At 40.4% G+C, this 21,454-nt stretch overlaps 1 protein-coding gene across 2 annotated transcripts in view; it reads left to right on the top strand.

The window, feature by feature from the left end:
- GREB1L (GREB1 like retinoic acid receptor coactivator) overlaps nucleotides 1-21,454 on the top strand; it is a 365,704-nt gene that overhangs the window by 263,635 nt on the left and 80,615 nt on the right. Inside the window, exons 9-13 of one of the 2 annotated variants that reach the window (XM_066353132.1) lie at nucleotides 7,947-8,075; nucleotides 11,511-11,627; nucleotides 12,199-12,348; nucleotides 13,400-13,537; nucleotides 15,949-16,134. In XM_066353132.1, coding sequence (XP_066209229.1) covers nucleotides 7,947-8,075; nucleotides 11,511-11,627; nucleotides 12,199-12,348; nucleotides 13,400-13,537; nucleotides 15,949-16,134 — 720 coding nt within the window. The remainder of the gene's footprint in view (nucleotides 1-7,946; nucleotides 8,076-11,510; nucleotides 11,628-12,198; nucleotides 12,349-13,399; nucleotides 13,538-15,948; nucleotides 16,135-21,454) is intronic. The other variant, XM_066353134.1, reaches the window with a different exon arrangement.

Genomic DNA, 21,454 nt, shown 5'->3' with positions numbered 1-21,454 from the left:
CTTGACTGGGGGGCTACAGCAGACCAAGTGAGCCCTTGCTCAAGCCAGTAACCTTGGGTTCAAGCTGGTGAGCCTGTGCTCAAACCAGATGAGCCGGTGCTCAAGCCAGCAACCTCAGTGTCCCGCCCTATGACCTCATTTGACCTTAATTATTTTTTTAAAGACTTTATCTTCAAGGTCACATTCTAAGGTACTAGGAATTAGGGCTTCAACATGAGTGTGGGGGGAGTTACAAAGTTCAGTCCATAACAATAACATACAATTGTTCATAGTATTCCTTGATAGTTCTTATATTTTTGTGATGTTTCTGTGATGCCCTCTTTTTCATTCTTGATTTTAATAATCTGCATCTTTACAAGGAAACATAGGTGCTAAATTTATGGACCTTGGCCATAGAGAGCATTTTATAAATTTGACCCCAAAGGCAAGGGAAGTAAAGACAACAATAAATGAATGGGATTGTATCAAACTAAAAAGCTTTTGCACAGCAAAAGAAACTGACAACAAAACAAAAAGGCAGCCAACAAAATGGGAGATGATATTTACAAACAACTGCTCTGATAAGGGGTTAATATAGAAAACATATAAAGAACTCACAAAGCTCAGTAACAAACAAACAATCCAATTAAAAAATAGAGAGAGAACTTGAACAGACACTTCTCTCTAGAAGACATACAAATGGCCAACAGATACATAAAAAGATGCTCATCTTTGCTAGCAGTTAGAGAAATGCAAATCAAAACTACAATGAGATACCACTTCATACCTGTTAGATTGACTATTATTAACAAGACAGGCAATAACAACTAGTAGAGAGGCTGTGGAGAAAAAGGAACCCTCATTCACTGCTGATGGGAATGCAAACTGGTACTGCCATTATGGAGGAAAGTATGATGGTTCCTCAAAAAATTAAGAATAGTACTACCATATGACCAGCAATCCCTCTTTTGGGTATCTACCCCCAAAACTTGAAAACATTGGTATGTAAAAACACATGCACTACCATGTTCATCTCAGCATTATTCACAGTGATCAAGACATGGGAACAACCAAAGTGTCCTTCTATAGAGGAATGGATAAGAAGATGTGGTACATATATACAATGGGATACTACTCAGCCATGATAAATGATGACATATTGCCATTTACAACAACATGGATGGACCTTGAGAACATTATACGAATGAAATAAGTAAATCAGAGAAAGCTAAAAACTATATGATTTCACACATAGGTGGGATATAAAAATGAGACTCGTGGACACAGATAAAATTGAAGTGGTTACCAGGGGAAGAGGGTTGTGGGGAGGGGGTGGAGGAGATGGGGTGAAGTAAAGAGGGACAAATAGTGCCAGAAAATGATTTGACTTTGGGTAATAAATAAAGTTTTTAAAAATTAAACTTAAAAAAATAATTGCATCTTTTCTCCTTTTTTTTTTTTTTTTTTTTTTTTTTGTATTTTTCCAAAGTTGGAAACAGGGAGGCAGTCAGACAGACTCCCACATGCGCCCAACCAGGATCCATCTGGCGTGCCCACCAGGGGGCAATGTTCTGCCCATCTGGGGCATCGCTCTGTTGCAATCAGAGCCATTCTAACGCCTGAGGCAGAGGCGATGGAGCCATCCTCAGCGCCCGGGCCAACTTTGCTCCAATGGAGCCTCGGCTCTGGGAGGGGAAGAGAGAGACAGAGAGGAAGGAAAGGGGGAGGGGTGGAGAAGCAGATGGGTGCTTCTACTGTGTGCCCTGGCCGGGAATCGAACCCAGGACTCCTACATACCAGGCTGACGCTCTACCACTGAGCCAACCGGCCAGGGCCTCTCCTTTTTTTTAAATTAAGATTTTATTTATTGACTTTAGAGAGAGAGGGAAGAGAGAGAGAGAAGGGGGGAGGAGTGGGAAGTATTAACTCGTAGTATATATTTACTTCTCATATATACCTTGATCGAGCAAGCCCAGAGATTCAAACCAGCAATCTCAACATTCCATGTCAATGCTTTATCCACTGCACCACCACAACAGGCCAAGCCTATGAGTCTATTTCTATTTTGTTTGTTCGTTTACTTTGTTCATGAGGTTCCACATATAAGTGAAATCATGTGGTATTTGTCTTTCTCTGACTCGCTTATTTCATTTAGCATAATACTTTCCAGGTCCATCTATGCCATCGCAAAAGGTAAGATTTCCTTCTTTTTGATGGCTGAGTAGTATTCCATGGTGTAAAAATGTACTACAGCTTTTTAAACCATTCGTCCACTGACAGATACTTGGGCTGTTTCCAGATCTTGGCTATTGTAAACAATGCTGCAGTGAACATGGGGGTGCATATCTTTTTTTGAATCAGTGATTTGGTATTCTTAGAATATATTCCTAAAAATGTGATAGCTGGGTCAAAAGGCAGTTCCATTTTTAATTTTTTGAGGAAACACCATACTGTTTTTTACACTGCACAAGTCTGCATGCAGGAGGGTTCCCTTCTCTCCACACTTTTGCCAGCACTTATTGTGTGTTGTTTTGTTAATGAGTGCCATTCTGACGGGTGTAAGGTGGTATCTCATTGTGGTTTTAATTTGCATTTCTCTGATGATTAGTGACATTAAACATTTTTTCATATGCCTGTTGGCCATCTGTATGTTCTCTTTGGAGAAGTGTCTATTCAGTTCTTTTGCCCATTTTTTAATTGGATTGTTTACCTTCTTGGTGTTGAGTTTTACAAGTTCTTTATAAATTTTGGTTATTAACCCCTTATCAGACGTATTGGCGAATATGCTCTTCCATTGTGTGGGTTGTCTTTTTATTTTGTTAATGGTGTCTTTTGCTGTACAAAAACTTTTTAGTTAGATATAGCCCCATTTGTTCATTTCTCCTTTATTTCACTTGCCTTTAGAGACATCAGCAAAAATATTGCTATGAGAGATATTGGAGAGTTTACTGCCTATGTTTTCTTCCAAGATATTTATGGTTTCATGACTTACACTTAAGTCTTTTATCCAATTTGAGTTTATTTTTTGTGAATGGTGTAAGTTGGTGGTCTAGTTTCGAATTTTTGCATGTACTTGTCCAATTTTCCCAACACCATTTATTAAAGAGACTGTCTTCACTCCATTGTATGCCCTTACCTCCTTTGTCAAATATCAATTAACCATAAAGGTGTGGGTTTATTTCTGGGTTCTCTGTTCTGTTCCATTGATCTATATGTCTGTTCTTATGCCAGTACCAAGCTGTTTTGAGTACAATGGCTTTGTAGTATAACTTGATATCAGGAAGTGTTATACCTCCCACTTTGTTCTTCATTTTCAAGATTGCTGAGGCAATCTTCGTGTTCTTTTTTGGTTCCATATAAATTTTTGGAATACTTGTTCTATATCTTTGAAGTATGTCATTCGTATTTTGATAGGAATTGCATTGAATTTATAGATTGCTTTGGGTAATATAGACATTTTAGTGTTTATTCTTTCTATCCATGAACACGGTATATGCTTCCACTTGTTTGTATCATTTATTTATTTATTATCCTCTGAAGGCTGTTTGTATCTTTCTTGATTTCTTTTATCAATGTTTTATAATTTTCCAAGTATAAGTCTTTTACCTCTTTGGTTAAATTTATTCCTGGGCACTTTATTTATTTATTTATTTATTTATTTATTTATTTATTTTTGATAGCAATAGTGAAGGGCAGGGGTCCCCAAACATTTTACACAGGGGAGCAGTTCACTGTCCCTCAGACCATTGGAGGGCCAGACTATAAAAAACTATGAGGCCTGACCTGTGGTGCACATATCTTATTTTAAAGTAAAATACAAAACGGGAACAAATACAATATTTAAAATAAAGAACAAGTAAATTTAAATCAACAAACTGACCAGTATTTCTTTTTTTTTTTCTTTCTTTTTTTGTACTTTTCTGAAGCTGGAAACGGGGAGAGATAGTCAGACAGACTCCCGCATGCGCCCGACTGGGATCCACCCGGCACGCCCCCAGGGGCAATGCTCTGCCCACCAGGGGGCGATGCTCTGCCCCTCCGGGGCGTCGCTCTGCCGCGATCAGAGCCACTCCAGCGCCTGGGGCAGAGGCCAAGGAGCCATCCCCAGCGCCCGGGCCATCTTTGCTCCAATAGGGCCTTGGCTGCAGGAGGGGAAGAGAGAGACAGAGAGGAAGGAGGGGGTGGGGATGGAGAAGAAGATGGGCGCCTCTCCTATGTGCCCTGGCCGGGAACCGAACCTGGGTCCCCCGCACGCCAGGTCGATGCTCTACCGCTGAGCCAACCGGCCAGGGCCCTGACCAGTATTTCAATGGGAACTATGCTCCTCTCACTGACCACCAATGAAAGAGGTGCCCCTTTCAGAAGTGCGGCCCGGGCCGGATAAATGGCCTCAGGGGGCCGCAGTTTGGGGACCCCTGGTGAAGGGGATTGTTTCCTTAATTTCTCTTTCAGACAGTTTATTTTGATTTCTAAAAATGCCACTGATTTCTGAATATTAATTTTATATCTTGCCACTTTGCTGAATTCATTTATCAGGTCTAGTAAGTTTTTGACTGAGACTTTAAGGTTTTCTATGTACAGTATCATGTCATCAGCAAATAACAATAGTTCTACTTCTTCGTTTGGATGCCTTTTATTTCTTCTTCTTGTCTGATTGCTGTGGCTAAGACTTCTAGAACTATGTTGAATAAGAGTGGTGAAAGGGGGCACCCATGCCTTCTGATCTTAAGGGGATTACTTTTAATTTTTGCCCATTGAGTATATGATGTTGGCTGTGGGTTTGTCATAGATGGCCTTTATCATGTTGAGGTATGTTCCCTGTATTCCCACTTTGCTGAGAGTTTTGATCATAAATGGGTGCTTAATTTTATCAAATGCTTTTTCTGCATCAATTGATATTATCATGTGATTTTTATCCTTCCTTATGTTTATGTGATGAATCACATTGATTAAGTTGCAAATATTGTACCAGCCTTGCCTCCCCAGAATAAATCCCACTTGATCATGATGTATGATTATTTTCATATATTGCTGGATCCAGTTTGTTAATATTTTGTTGAGAATTTTATCATCTAAATTCATCGGGCAAATTGGCCTATTGTTTTCTTTCTTAGTAGTGTTTTTACCTGGTTTTGGAATGAGGATCATGCTTGCCTCATAAAAGGAGCTTAAAAGTCTACCCTCCTCTTGAATTTTTTGAAATAGCTCGAGAAGTATAGGTGTTAGTTCTTGTTTGAATAGTTGGTAAAATTTGCCTGTAAAGCCATCTGGTCCAGGACTTTTTTTTGTTGGGAGTTTTTTGATAACTGTTTCAATTTCATTTATTGTAATTGGTCTGTTTAGGCTTTCTGATTCTTTCAGATTGAGTTTTGGAAGTTTGTATGTCTCTAGGAATTCATCCATTTCACCTAGGTTGTCCAATTTTTTGGCATACAGATCTTCATATTATTTTCTTACAATCCTTTGTATTTCTCCAGTGTCTGTTGTTACTTCTCCACTTTCATTTCTAATTTTATTTATTTGAGTCCTCTCTCTTTTTTTCTTGATGAGTCTTGTTAAAGGTTCATAAATCTTGTTTACCTTTTCAGAGAACCAGCTCTTAGTTTCATTGATCTTTTGTATTGATTTTTTAGCTTCTATGTCATTTATTTCCACTCTGATCTTTATTATTTTCTTCCTTATACTTCCTCTGAGCTTTATTTGTTATTATTTTTCTAGTTTAGCGCCTGAGGCAGAGGCTATGGAGCCATCCTCAGTACCTGGGCCATCTTTGCTCCAATGGAGCCTTGGCCACGGGAGGGGAAGAGAGAGACAGAGAGGAAGGAGAGGGGGAGGGGTGGAGAAGCAGATGGGTGCTTCTCCTGTGTGCCCTGGCCGGGAATCGAACCCGGGACTTCTGCACGCCAGGCTGACGCTCTACCACTGAGCCAACCGGCCAGGGCCTTTTTTCATTTTTGTTTTCTTTTATTCTACCCCTCTACTACCCTCCCAGCCTTGCCCCTGACAGCTGTCAGCCTGCTCTCTCTCTCTCTGGGTCTGTCCCTATTTTGCTTGTTAGTACATTTTGTTCATTAGATTGTACATATGAGTGAAATTATATGGCACCATATTTCTCTATGTATAAGACACACCAGGCGGACGCTCTGTCACTGAGCAGCTTTTTCCGAAAAATTTAGGATCTAAAAACTGGTTGCATCTTATATAGTTGTTGTAGTTTTTTTTTTACTTGCATTTCCCGCTTTTTTGTGTTTGTTTTTGCACTCATTGTTGAAGACAGTGATTTGTCGACAGACACAGATGAGGACAAGCTAATGGATGGGAGTTTTGACAAGGATGAGGAGTTATATGAATTTTATGATGAATAAAATTTGAGTTCAATAACTTTATATAATACACTTTTTTTCAAATTTCAGGCTTCAAAATTAAGGCGCGTCTTATACATGGGGAACTACAGCACTTGGCTTTTCTGATTGGCTTATTTCACCTAGTTAGGTGGAGTTTAAGTTATTATTTGAGATCTTCTTTTTATGTATGTGCAGCCATAAATTTTCCTTTAAGCACTTATTTAACATCATCTCAAGTTTTTGTATGTCGTGTTTTTCACTGATGTTAAAGTGATATCTAATTTCCCTTATGATTTCTTTTTATATTCATTGGTTATTTAGGAGTGTGTTGTTTAATTTCCACTTCTCAAATTTTCTTCCGTTATTTTTTTTAATTAAATGAGAGGCAGGGAGGCAGGCAGACAGGCTCTCACATGTGTCTCGATGGGGATCCACCTGGCAAGCCCCCTTGCTTGGCAATTGAGCTGTCTTAGCACCTGAGGTGAGGCCATAGAGCCATCCTCAGCGCCCGAAGCCATTTGAGCCATGGCTGCAGGAGGGGAAGAGAGAGAAAGAGAGAAGGGGGAAGGGTAGAGAAGCAGATGGTCACTTTTCCTGTGTGTCTTGACCAGGAGTCAAACCTGGGACATCCACACACCAGGCGGATGCTCTGTCACTGAGTTATGGTCAGTTGATATGAGTTAAGTCTAGAGGACCATTTCAATCTTTTGAATTCTTATGAGAAACACTGATTAGATGATTAGATCAGGAATCATGTTGTGGTGTGAATACTAATTTTCAAGATAATTTCTGGTATGGCACCATCAGCATCCTGGTCTTTAGAATGCTGCCTTTTCTTTTCCTTTTTTTTTTTTTTGCAAACTATCACAGTTTCCACAGCCCCTTTTGATACTTTCTTGTGTAAATTTACTAAGCTGTTCTGCTGGAGTAGAGTCAGGGGTTTGGGGTTTATACTCATTTCAGAAACTCTGTTTGGCTTGAGTCTTTATATCTCCCAGAGCCTATCTCTGAAATGGCACGTGGTTTTTCTGAGTGGAATTATTTTCTGAATCCAAATAGGAACTTTCTTTTGGATGTCCTAGTATGAAGTAGGTAAATTAATTCGTTTATTCTGAAAATTAAAGCAACTTTCCTTCAGAGAAAAGTGCTTTCTCTTGGATTTTAGTGACTTAGTTTATGGGACATCTTTTAAATGACAAACTCATGTGGATAGAAATAAATAGATCTCATTAAAATATGAGTTTCAGGGTAACTGTGGTGACAGTTTTAACATGACACATAATGCTATCCTTGATGTCACATCATATGCCTTTGACCAAGTTAAATGACTGCCACTATTTAAGGTAATGTACTCACCTCATTGAGTTTTTGTAGGGATTAAATGACTTGATATATTTAAAGTGCTTATACTAGTACCCAGCACATAGTAACTCCTAATGAAAGTTAAATACATAAGAAAGAAAATAAAACCTGAATACAGGTAATTTGAGTTTTCTAAAATAGGTCAAGGAGAAAAAACTGAAGTTCTACAATCTGCTTTCTCTCACCTCACTCTTGTTGAATTACCTTTCTTTCTGCACATCTAAACAGTTGCTAATTTGAACAACCTCTTTCATTTTAAAGATTCGCCAATTCTCAGTCCCGCTAGTTCTGCAATCAATTTAAGTGGCGCTCAGGACCTGACCTGGAATAAGAATGTTGTGAAGCCACTGGCTTTGTCTTTGCAGGTTGTAGGGAAGACTTTTGCTGCAGGTGATGTTTCCTCACTTTTGTTTCTGTGGTAAATATGTTGTCTATAAAAGACTTTTGTGAAATTTAATCAACTACTTGGTAGAAGAAATGAGAAGCTATTCTTTGCCCATTGAAGACAGAACTGGGGCTATCTATAATACTGTAGTGTTATACAAAGCTTTGTGTTCTCTGTGTTCCAATCAAGAGTCAAAGAATGACATTTGGCACCAAAGGGAGATAGAACAGGTTGATTTCATTCAAGAGACATTTCTTAGGTACCTTTTATTATGAGGAACAGGGGATACAAAGATAAATAAGGCTCAATCTCTGATTTCTAATGTACTTATAACCTCAAAGGGGAGATAGACCCCTAAGAAGGTACAGCAATAAATACAACGATATGCTACAAGAGCCCAGAGAAGGGAACTTAGCTCCACATTTTGAGGACTAATCAAGAATGAGTTATTGGAGGAAGTTGGTCTTTGAACTATGAGAAGACATTCGCTTTACAAAAGAGTTCAGGAAAGACATTTAATATTCACAGCAAGGCTTGAAAAGGAAAGGAAAAGAATAGTGTAATGTGTGCAGGAACTTACAGCAGTTGGACTTGTCAGAACCATAAAATGTAAAACTCAGAGAGCGTCAGGAGGTGAGCAAGTGGTAGACAGGGGAGGGGTCATGGGAGGCCAGGCTTAGAAACATGGGTTTTGCTCTGTAACTTAGGAGCAGGGGAGTGACTTGGTCTTATCTGAACTGGAGTTGGATCATTTTGGCAACCCAGAAAATAAGGGGTAGGAAAACTAGTTGGAGGTCATTTCAGTAATCAGGTGAGAATTGATGAGGTCCTTGACCAGGATAATAATAGGTTAGAGAGGAGGAGACAGATTGGAGAACTACTCAGGAAATAAAACCAGTAGGACTTGACTCATTAAAGTGAGCATGAAGCAGAAGGGGGTTTGGTTTACATTCATTTTTCTGGGCTAATGGTGGTGCCATTACTTGAGACAAGGAAAACAGAAAAAGGAGCAGGTACCCCAGGAAAATATTGTGAGTTCGGTTTGGGGTATGTTAAGTTTGAGATACCCATGAGCTATTTAAGTGGAGAGCTGTTCGGCAGTCATTTATTTTATCATGGGTGAAATCAGAACTGATAGGATAGTATAGAATTGAGTACGAATATGTGATTAAAATCTCCGGGCTAAGTAGTATTGACCAAGAGTAATGTAGGGTAAGGCAACCTATGAAATAAGGATAGAATCCTAGAAAATTCCAGTGTTTAAGGAAAAAAAAAATAGTGAGATAGGGGAAGAATGAGGAGAAAGAGAGCACATCATTCTTGAAAACATTCCAAGTTAGACATCACAATTTATCCAGATCACTTCTATTTTTATGCTGGTCCAACAGTTCTTTTGTGTGTGTGTGTGTGTGTGACAGAGACAGAGAGAGACAGAGAGAGGAACAGATAGGGACAGACAGACAGGAAGGGAGGGAGATGAGAAGCATTGATTCTTTGTTGCGACACCTTAGTTGTTCACTGATTGCTTTCTCATATATGCCTTGACCAGGGGGCTACAGCAGACCAAGTGACCCTTTGCTCAAGCCAGCAACCTTGGGCTCAAGCTGGTGAGCCTTACTCAAACCAGATGAGCCCGTGCTCAAGTTGCTGACCTCGGGGTTTCAAACCTGGGTCCTCAGCGTCCCAGTCGGATACTCTATCCACTGCACCACTGCCTGGTCAGGCTGGTCCAACAATTCTTGAAGGATCTACTTTCTGATTAGACTATAGACAAACAAACTGAATCCAAATTTTTGCAGCATTAGAAATTTAATGAGGCCCTGGCTGGTGGCTCAGTGCAGAGAGCATTGGCCCCGAGTATGGACATCCCAGGTTTGATTCCTGGTCAGGGCACACAGGAGAGGTGACTATCTGCTTCTCCTCCCTCTCTCTCCCTTTCTCTCCCTCTCCTCTCTCCTCTCCCTCTCCCCCTCTTGCAGCCAGTGGTTCAGTTGGTTCAGGCATGACCCCAGGCGCTGAAGATAGCTCCATTGGTCCCAGGATGTCAGCCTCAGCTGCTAAAAATAGCTTGGGACTCAAGCATTGGCCCTCAATAGGGTTAGCAGGTAAATCCCAGTTGAGGTGCATGTGGCAGTCTGCCTCACTATCTCCCCTCCTCTCACCTTAAAAATTTTTTTAAATTAAATTATGGGTCTTGGCATTAATCTTGTGGTTGCTAAACCATCAGATGAAAGGCTGATGAACAATTTTATAATTCAAGAACAAGGCTAATGACTCTTGAACCCACTGATTGTTCTTAACATGAGAGCAAACCAGCCGTTCTGTGCCCCTGATGAAACTATACAACAAGAGTACTTAGGAGATACTTTTGCCAAATAATAAATAAATAAATAAATAAATAAATAAATAAATAAATAAAGTGGAATCTGAGCAAGCCTCTATATTTAACCATTAGCTTATAAGAAATAGAGGATACATTAAATGACACCATGGATTTCCAATAAGCAAAATTCCCAAAATGATAAATTTCTCCATGTTTTTAGCAAATTAATTGTGAGAAAGGAAAAGAAGGAAAATCCAATATATTAAACGTCTGAACATATATACCCTGATTTATCAGTGTCACCCCATTAAAATTAATTTTAAAAATGTAATAAAAAATTTAAAAAAAAAGAAGTTTAAGGGACAAAGCAACTAAATTCAGTGTGTGGATTTCTTTTTGAACCCGGTTCAAACAAGCAAGGTCATGTACCTTACGTGACTCATAATTATTATTTCGGGCTTGGATGGTTTAGTCTGCAAACTATAAAAAAGTATTTATGAGATAATTGGGAAAATTTGAAAACTGATGGAATATTTTATATTTATAAATTATTAATCATTGTTAATTTTAAGTATAACAATATTACAGTTCTTAAGAGTTTTTTTCGAAACACGTATAGTATTTATGGATAAAATGATATGATAAATGAGTTTGCTTTAAAATAACCCACACATCCTACATATGTGTGTATGTGGAGTGGGGAGAAGAAAAATGAAATATAGAGAAAGCAGGATCGGCCCTTTGTTGATAAATGTTGAAGTTGGGCGGCAGGTACATAGTTTACTATATTATCCTCTCTACTTTTATATATGTTTGAAAATTTACATAATAAAAAATGTTTTAAAATAGTTTTCTTCCACCTGCCATCTCCAAAGATTTTACTGAAAATGATTCTCAAAGATCTATTGGGGTTCTAGAAAACTATTTTTCAGTGACATTTCATTTAATGAAGGTACTACTATGATGGTTGTAATGGGCTGTATCTAACTGGGCTGTCCTGTCAGTGTGATCTCTTTCCATCCTAGAGTGTGAGGTTTATCACATGGTTTTGGCAGCACAGAAAGCAGTGTCCTGCCTGCCCTGCCTCTGCTCTGAGTGGTTTCTCTTGTTACTACAGATGCTGCTAATGGAAACAGTAGCCATGGAGCAAAGAGCAGTACCTCTAGCTCCACTCCAGCACGCCCAGGGCATTACCCCTTGTCACCAAGACCTAGCTATGCATCAGGAGACCAAGGTACAATAGTCATCTTAGAGTCTGAAATAATGCAACTTAACTATGAAAGAAGTGCTACAGAGTTAAAATGGTGAATTATCTGACAGTGTACTTTCAATTTTTCCTTAGCTTCTCATACACTGTTTTTAAAAGATTATGGTTGGTATGAGCAGTAATATTTAAATATCTTGGTGATTCTGCAGGATAAGCACTTATCTAGGAAGCAATGTTGAAACCTATGTACAAGGAAGTGTCTTGAAAACCATGGGCTTTGCTGACCAAAGTACAGGGTTCAAGTTCCTCTCTCTTGTGTGACCCTGGGAAAATCTAAGTCTTGCTTTCATCATCTAAAAAATTAGTACAACAATATATTTGTCCTAAAACCTCACAGAGATGCTGATAGAATGAAATTAAATACTCTGAGTAAAACTGTAACTTGTAAAACAGCATACAGATGTTAAGTGGTATTGTTAGTGTGGCTTTTTCTAATTTCATCTTTACCTCTCAATTCTAGAGTGACCTAGGCTTTCTGATAGAATCAAATGAAAGGTTGTGTGTTTCTTTAACTTCTTTCCCTTCCTCCACTGCTTAGGTCAAGGGTCATCTCTCTTTTTGCCTTCAGCTGCCATGTTTGTTTCTGGGCCACCAAAGAAACGACACCGGGGATGGTACCCTGGGTCACCTGTCCCCCAACCTGGCTTAGTTGTACCTGTTCCAACAGTTCGCCCTCTTTCAAGAACTGGTAAGATTTCAACAGATGATGGGTTTTAAGTTTTATTGAATTCGCAGAGGTATATCTTCTACTCTTGTTCTTTCCCTGAACGCTTGAAGATAAATTTCCTTAACCAGCCATGTGTCCAATATTATGTAAGGATGTTGATATATTTGTCCCATCACATCTGCCTTTACTAGAAGCACATGTGCTATCACGACAGATCTTAATTTACTTTAAAGGCCTTTGTTTTAGCCATTGTGTTAATAAGCCATTCATTACATAGTGCATGATGCTACTAACCCACCATCCTAGAGCACAAATAAACTTGCTTTGCCAGTAGTGGTGTTAGATGTGTCCTCTGGTGATTTGGTACCTTATGTGAGCCATAATTATTATTTTTGCCTTGGATGGTTTAGTCTGTGAATAGAACTCTGAAAAACCAACTGGTTCTTCTTTAACCCAAGCTATAGCCATTCTGTGCCTACAGTTCAATGTTCAAATGCTCATCTACTTTGCTATACTAAATACAGACAAATGTCAATATACCAGTTCTAAGACATAGATACAGGTATAGTTCTTTTAAAATTTAAGTTAGTTTAAATAAATAATCTTAAACAATACAGAGAGGTACAGCTATACATATATATACAAAGAATTATGCTAATATGTTACTGCAGTTTCTTATAGTAGTACTGATTAATGATGAGTTGATCCTCCTTTACACTTTTCTGTATTTTTCAAATTTTTTATAATGAGAAAATATGCCTTGATATTCTAGTGGGGGAAGATAAAATACAAAACAGAATCCAAAAGCCTGCATGTGGAAAAACAACTAGAAGGGAAAACTACCCAAAACCGCTAAATAGTAGTTATCTCCAGATGGTGTGATAGTGGTTGAATGTTTTCCCTTTTGTTTTTCTCACTTCTCATTTTATACAATAAACATAAATTACTTTAATGAAAAAAACCATTAGACTTCTAAAACTTCCATATCAAAAGTATTACACTGCATTTATCTCAATTGTATTGCTTTCAGCTCTTATGTCTAATCATTCTTGTCAAACAACTTTTTTTCCAGAGTCCCTTCTATCTGCCTCAGTTCCACAGACCCCACTAACTGGAATTTTACAACCTCGGCCCATTCCTGCAGGGGAAACTGTAATTGTTCCTGAAAACCTGCTGAGTAACTCAGGAGTGAGACCAGTAATTCTGATAGGTAAGACAAAGGAATTTCAAATTGCCTGTCCGCTGGAATCTAGGAATGTTCCTCCATTGCATTGTTTGTGCGTTTATTCATGTGTTCATGAATATATTTATTTAGCCAATTATTGATCCTTTCAGCTCTTATTGATCAGCGCCATGCTGTACTAAACATGACTGAAAATAAGGCAGTCCTTTGGGCCCCTGGAGGCTGTTTAAGTGGGCCAGGCTGCCATGTAAATACCAGGTGTAACACTAGGACACCTGAGCTGGTAGAGACTGACAACCAAGGACTACAATAACGCAGGGAGAGGGAGCCTACCTCTGCCTGAAGGGGAGTCTGAGAAGACCTCTCAGAGCTGATGTTTCAGCTAGATCCTGAATGGTGGGCAAGAACAGACAGGATAGGGAAGGGGACATTGCAGTTAAAGGGAACCAGACCACAGTGAAAAGAAGCAAGCTGAGCCAGCTCACAGGCCCCACGCAGGATAACCCAGAGGTCCCAGGGGTGCAGATCTGTGGAGAAGCATCTATGAATCGGTGTCTTTAAGGAGTCTGAGTCTTTCCAAGCTTTCTGTAAGTGAGGGTGTAGAAGTTTATGGGGTCCCCAGATTCCAACAGTAACTTAGTGCCTTTCATACCCACTCAAGAGTCTTGTCATTTGGGGACCAGCCCAGACCAGAAGGAGACTCTGCCTGCTTTACCCTTGGGACTTACCAAGGGTGGAGCGGGTGTGTAAGCCCGCTGGGTCTTTAGGGTATGTCTATGCAGGTGTTATCTTGCTGCCAAGCCCTGTGCTTTATCAGGTTTCCCTGTCTTCTGATCCTCGACCTGGAGCAACTGGGGGAGATCCCAGTTATTTAAATTCCATATCTCAGGAAGTTTTTCTTAAGCATTTGAGTTACATGCATAGTGCAGCTAAGCCTTAGAAAGTTAGCTGTGTAGATCTTGGGAACCCTTTGATGTCTGCCTTTTAGAAAATCTCACAGAGAGACTGTCCTTCCTTCCACACCACCAAAACAGGGTATATTTTAACATATTTTTATCCTACCTACTTCAAAGATAATTTGAGATTGTTTATTGACATTAGGAAGAGAACATAATAGAAATAGCAAGGACAGGCCCTGGCCGGTTGCCTTAGCCGTAGAGCGTCAGCACAGCGTGTAGAAGTCCCGGGTTCGATTCCCGGCCAGGGCACACAGGAGAAGCGCCCATCTGCTTCTCCACCTCTCCCCCTCTCTTTTCTCTCTGTCTCTGTCTTCCCCTCCCGCAGCCAAGGCTCCATTGGAGTAAAGTTGGCCCGGGTGCTGAGGATAGCTCCATGGCCTCTGCCTTGGGCGCTAGAATGGCTCCAGTTGCAATGGAGTAACAGCCCAAATGGGTAGAGCATTGCCCCCTGGTGGGCTTACCGGGTGGATCCCAGTCAGGCACATGTGGGAGTTTGTCTCTCTGCCTCCCTGCTTCTCACTTAAGGGAAAAAAAAAAAGAAATAACAAGGACAGCAGAAAGACTGGAACCTCCAAGGACCTGCTACTGGTGGACCATTGTTGTTGACCAGTGAGTTTAGCTTAAATTTTTTTTTTTTAAAGAAAACCTCAGGAAGTACACAACACGTTATTATAATTAGTCTTTTTCTTTTCTGACTTAACTGAGAAGAAACTTGATTGGTAATTTTATCAGAAAATATTTTGGCCCTGGCCGGTTGGCTCAGTGGTAGAGCATCGGCCTGGCATGCAAAAGTCCTGGGTTTGATTCCCGGCCAGGGCACACAGGAGAAGCACCCATCTGCTTCTCCACCCCTCCCCCTCTCCTTCCTCTCTGTCTCTCTCTTCCTCTCCCGCAGCCAAGGCTCTGTTGGAGCAAAGATGGCCCGGGCTCTGGGGATGGCTCCATGGCCTCTGCCTCAGGCGCTAGAGTGGCTCTGGTTGCAACAGAGCGACGCCCCGGATGGGCAGAGCATCGCCCCCTGGTGGGCATGCTGGGTGGATCCCAGTCGGGCGCATATGGGAGTCTGTCTGACTGCCTCCCCGTTTCCAGCTTCAGAAAAATACACAAAAAAAAAAAAAAAAGAAAAAAAGAAAATATTTTATCATTGCTATTATACAAAAGATATAGATAGAGATATTTTGCAAACTCTCATCAATCCTTAATAACAGAGATGTAATATTAACATGTCTTTTCTGAGGGGAACAAGGATAGTATAATTTTTTTTAGTATTTTGCTTCCTGTTCATCGATTGAATATAAGGGTAAAATTAAGAGCATCTGAGTAAATTCCCTAGGATTGCTATATTTGAATGATTGATATAGTAGCCATCTCAGAGGGCAGTGAACTTTGCTAAGCATTTTTGATCCATTTGAGCAAGTGTATCTGATTGGACCTCAGAATGAAACATTGAACTTTATTGACCTGCTTCTGTTGGGGCAGGCTATGGCACTTTACCCTATTTCTATGGAAATGTTGGTGACATTGTTGTGAGTCCTCTGCTGGTGAATTGCTACAAGATTACACAGTTGGAAAACAAAGATTTTGAACAATTAGGGTTGACTGGCAGCCACCTCCTGAGTGTGGAAAACATGATTCTCCTGACGATACAGTATCTTGTGCGACTGGGTAAGTTATTTCCAAGAATCATTTGATGGTGACAATTTTTATTCTTTTTGTAATGTACTTTTTTTGCTTTCTTACTCCACTTTTTCTCACATTCATCCATCTGCCTCTGACTTTCCCTCCTTCACTTCTAACATTCTTTTCTTTCAATTTTCTGTGGCTTTCCCTTTCCTCTCCTCCATTTCTTTTTTATTTATTTTATTCCCTTTTCACCACTTGCCTATTTCCTTTTTATTTTTTTTCCCAGTTTCTCTCCTATCTGGCCTCCCTTGCTCCTCGCTTTGAGTCCCACAAGAGAGAAATTGCTCCACCTAGTGTCACATCTCATGATGGACCTAAGATCTCCCAAATATTTAATGACAGAACTTCAAAGGGCTGTGCCATGGGTAGTCCTCCTTGGCCAGGTCACCTTTCTGAAAGTGCAGCTACCATCTGGAATGCAAATGTAGCCACTGACAATTATTTTTTAGTTTTGCCCTTAGCCTTTTTATCTTGTTTATCCACTGTCTTACATCTATTTTTTTTTTTTTGTCTTCTCCAGCCACAGCTCTTTGATGTTGTCCCATAATACCTTCCTTCATTGGGGTAGTAACTAGACCTCCTCAGAAGGCTCTTTAGGCTTTTGGGTAAGGGGAGATACACAGGTCATGAACCCTTCGCTTCCTCTGAGCCCTGCAGTGGGCGTATGCAGGTTGCTTTGACAATACTGCAGTGATTTGGCACCATTTACATTGCAATGTCCTTTATTTTGCAAACTGCAGCAGGCCATCTAATATGCAACCTAATTATACACTCATTCTGGGACTTCCAGCCACTGATTTACTTAGGAAGAAGTTCAAGATGTAAAATTACACCTAAAACTTTTTTATCTGCATAAAAAAATATTTTGATGTTGAATAATAAAAACACTGGGATCAGCAGGCCAGATTCAATTTTTGGAGCCCAGAGTACTACTTTGACAGGGGTTTTGCTTGGACACAAGCTTTTGAAATGTGTAAGGGTTCAAATATCTCATGAACCACTTTTATGATAAACGTAGGACTTGAAAATCACGCTTCTCTGTGGGTAATAAAATTATCAAAACCACCAATGTCCGCTGCTCATTTGATGTCATAATTTTAATTTCTATGTACAGACTTTTGACTGTATTCCAAGGTCTACAGTGAAGTTTAGATCTATCCAGAATCAGTGAAACCAAGACATAGAGCAATATTATTATAGCAAACCAAGCCAATCAGTATGGTGTTTTTTTCCATCTTAATAGCAGTTAAGAATCAAAGTCCAGGTTAATCAAATGAACTAAATGGTCAAATCAAAATGTCTTCCCTTAAATAACTAAAAGCTCTTATCTTAAAAAATAGAAAATTTTCCATTCAATTAGATAAAATTCTTCTCTGCCCTATAGGATTATTACTTGCACCCAAATAATTATGCCTTCTAATGTGCAACATGAATAACTGTTTCTTTTTTTTTTTTAATTTTTTCATCTAAATTTTGTACGTTGGGACATTGCTTCTCCTCAACAACTAACTCATCCTGAGTTATTGAAAAAAATGTTTCTAAAAACGAGACTAAGAGACATGGACAAGAGTGTGGTGGTTACCAGGGGTGGGGGGAGGGAGGACGCAGGAGGGAAGGAGGGAGAGGGTTAGGGGGAGGGGGAGGGGCACAAAGAAAACTAGATAGAAGGTGACGGAGGACAATCTGACTTTGGGTGATGGGTATGCAACATAATTGAATGACAAGATAACCTAGACATATTTTCTTTGAATATATGTACCCTGATTTATTAATGTCACCCCATTAACATTAATAAAAATTTATTTAAATAAAAAAAAGAAAAAAATGTTTCACCTGCAAAAATTTTGGAAGAAGAGAGCAAGAATATTTTCACATATGCTTTGGTTATAGATTATAGGTAGACATTTTAAAAAATAAATCCAAATTTCTAAAAGGATGGGTCTAAAAATTGGATGGTTCAGCCATCTGGAGGAAAGAGAAGAAGGAATGCAAGATTCTCAGAGGGAACAGGCCTTTTCAGAGATTTTTTTAAAAATCTCTGTTATTTCACAATCTGAAAATCTTTTGAAGTAGATAATGAAATCAGCAAATCCAGGGATTCTTGGATGGCTCTGAGTCTGTTGGAAACTTGTCTTTTCCTATTAAGGTAGTAATATCTGAAAAGCCATCCGAACTGACTCCTGAGCTAGGCTGAGTTAGGAGATCTGCACTTGAAGAAACAAATTACTGTCATCAAGTTTATGAAAAGTACAGAAAAGGCTTCTGCAATTCAGCTGTAAAGGCCAAGGCTGAAATGACGGGAGGTGACTGGAAGCAAGGCATTTTACTCTAAGATGTCTCTTACCTCGTTTAGACTTTGATACATTTTTTTTTTTCTTCTGAATTCCTAACAGTAATTCAGTCAAAACTCTATTAAAGTGAGTTTTTAAAGGATCCATGGAGGATGCTATGAACATGTTCAGTGATTTTGTTTTCCCAGAATGCCTTTATATTTGAATAATTATGCTGCCTAATAGAACATATTACTTAATCGTGGTTTGGAGTGGGTCTTATGGACACACCCATTAACCAGGCCCCTGAGCCTTCCTGTTGTCTATAAGACGCAGTAGAGAAATTGAGATAGTCAGAGCCACATGCTTTTTAGGGTTGTTGCTTCTTCTGGTGGAAGAAAGCTTTAGAAAGACAACCACTCTTCCTTCATCTCATACAGTCAGTGCGAATCTGTCCACTTTGAGCGCACTACCAAGTAGGTACCTAGTGACCACTAACCGGGGTGCTCATCTGATAAATCCAAATGAAGATCAGATGCCCTGGTGGCTCCCAGGTGACCAGAAGACACCCACATTCCCCTAGCAAGTGACTGGGGAGGGCGTCAGAAACAGAAACTCAGTGACAGAGGAGCAGTTTTCCGGCCTTTTTTCCATAGATAGAAGAGAAAAACCTGTCTGTTAGGACTTCACTCTCCTATCTTCCTCTGGCCTCCAGCCAATCCTAGAAAAACTGTATTCTTCAATTAAAATGGTTTCTTTTTAAAATGTATAATATTTAATTCTTTTTTCATTCTAAAAACATTTTTAAGAGCCCTGGCTGGTTGGCTCAGTGGCAGAGCATCGGCCTGGCATGCAGAAGTCCCGGGTTCGATTCCCGGCCGGGGCACACAGGAGAAGCGCCCATCTGCTTCTCCACCCCTCCCCCTCTCCTTCTTCTCTGTCTCTCTCTTCCCCTCCCGCAGCGAGGCTCCAGTGGAGCAAAGATGGCCCGGGCACTGGGGATGGCTCCTTGGCCTCTGCCCCAGGCACTGGAGTGGCTCTGATCGCAAAAGAGCGACGCCCCCTGGTGGGCGTGCCGGGTGGATCCCGGTCGAGCACATGCTGGAGCCTGTCTGACTGTCTCTCCCCGTTTCCAGCTTCAGAAAAAAATACAAAAAAAAAAAAGCCAAAACAAAACAAACAAACAAAAATACATTTCTAAACCTTCATTTTCTTACTTTCCCAGAGAACATGGATAGGGATCAGCGAGGCCGCATCAACCCCAGTTAGAGGGAGGAAATCTTTCTGACTCCCCCGAGGCGCCTCCTTCCCATGTAGAAGCCCAGTCCCTTACCCGGGTATTCTTTCAATACCAGTCCCTTACCCTGGCATTCTTTCAATACCAGTCCCTTACCCTGGTATTCTTTCAATACCAGTCCCTTACCCTGGCATTCTTTCAATACCAGTCCCTTACCCTGGCATTCTTCCAATACCAGTCCCTTACCCTGGTATTCTTTCAATACCAGTCCCTTACCCCGGTATTCTTTCAATACTAGTCCCTTACCCCGGTATTCTTCCAATACCAGTCCCTTACCCGGGTATTCTTTCAATACCAGTCCCTTACCCCGGTATTCTTTCAATACCAGTCCCTTACCCTGGCATTCTTTCAATACCAGTCCCTTACCCTGGCATTCTTTCAATACCAGTCCCTTACCCTGGCATTCTTTCAATACCAGTCCCTTACCCTGGTATTCTTTCAATACCAGTCCCTTACCCCGGTATTCTTCCAATACCAGTCCCTTACCCCGGTCTTCTTCCAATACCAGTCCCTTACCCTGGCATTCTTTCAATACTAGTCCCTTACCCTGGTATTCTTTTGCAAGGGGCTTTTAGCCCTGAGTTCTGAGACTGTTGCTTGATCCCAGATCACAGACTCTGAGGAGTCTTTCTGTTTACTGGACCCTGAGTTTCAAATCTCAAGTATGCATAGAAAAAAAGAAACATAAAGAAAAAAGAAAATGACTTCTGAACAGTGGAAGTGAACATAGTCTCATTGGTTTCCATTTAAAGTAAATGTAGATTCAATTAAAATTTTTTTAAAAATCAACTAAACGTAGGAATTTATTTGTGTCTCGTGGATGCCCAACATCGATTTGCTTATTTTGTCCTAAAGACTGGCTGCATTTATAAAGAGAATAAGAGAAACAAAATCCCCCTAATTCTAGAGGCCACTGGTCATCTATAGAAGCTTAGCCACAACCATGGCTGGGAGAGGCTACATGCCATACTTAACGACCCAGGATCCTGGGGATACGAGAGCATGCTCTAGGTGGAGAAAGCCTGAGGCTGCCTAAATATAAACCGGGAGTGAAAATAATTACACTTAATTTTTCTGTGGGCCCTGGCCAGTTGGCTCAGTAGATAGAGCATCAGACTGGTGTATCTATGTCCCAGGTTCGATCCCCGGTCAGGGCACACATGAGAAGTGACCATCTGCTTCTCTTCTCCTCCCTCTCCCCCTTCTCTCTCTTTCCCTCTCACAGCCAGTGGCTCCATTCATTCGAGCATCAGCCTTAGGCACTGAGGATACCTCAGTTGATTTGAGCATCAGCCCAGAGAGGGGTTGCTGGGTGGATCCCAGTTGAGGTGCCTGTGGGAGTCCATCTACCTCCTCTCCTCTCACTTAAAAAAAATTAATTAATAATTTTCCTTTGGACGGTAGTCTCAAAATTAGGTATAGAGGCAATATCTAAAAGTGTTTTGTTGTTTTTGTTTTTAGATTTTACTTGTTGATTTTTGAGAAGAGTGAGAGACAGTAAAGGAGAGGGAGGAGTGGGAAGCATCAACTCATAGTAGTTGCTTCTGGTATGTGCCTTGATTTAGCAAGCCCGGGGTTTTGAACCAGCGACCTCAGCATTCCAGGTCGATACTTGATCCACTGGGCCACCACAGGTCAGGCTGAAAGTGTTTTTGAATAGTACCTATGAATAAAATGAGAAATGAGTGAAACCTAAGGTTGATTATAGTATACTAGTGGGTTAGCTTCTTACTTC

This window comes from Saccopteryx leptura, chromosome 11 (assembly GCF_036850995.1).
Source record: "Saccopteryx leptura isolate mSacLep1 chromosome 11, mSacLep1_pri_phased_curated, whole genome shotgun sequence".
NCBI lineage: Eukaryota > Metazoa > Chordata > Mammalia > Chiroptera > Emballonuridae > Saccopteryx > Saccopteryx leptura.
Note: the sequence above shows the minus strand (reverse complement) of the source record. Positions and strands in the feature narration are given on the sequence as shown.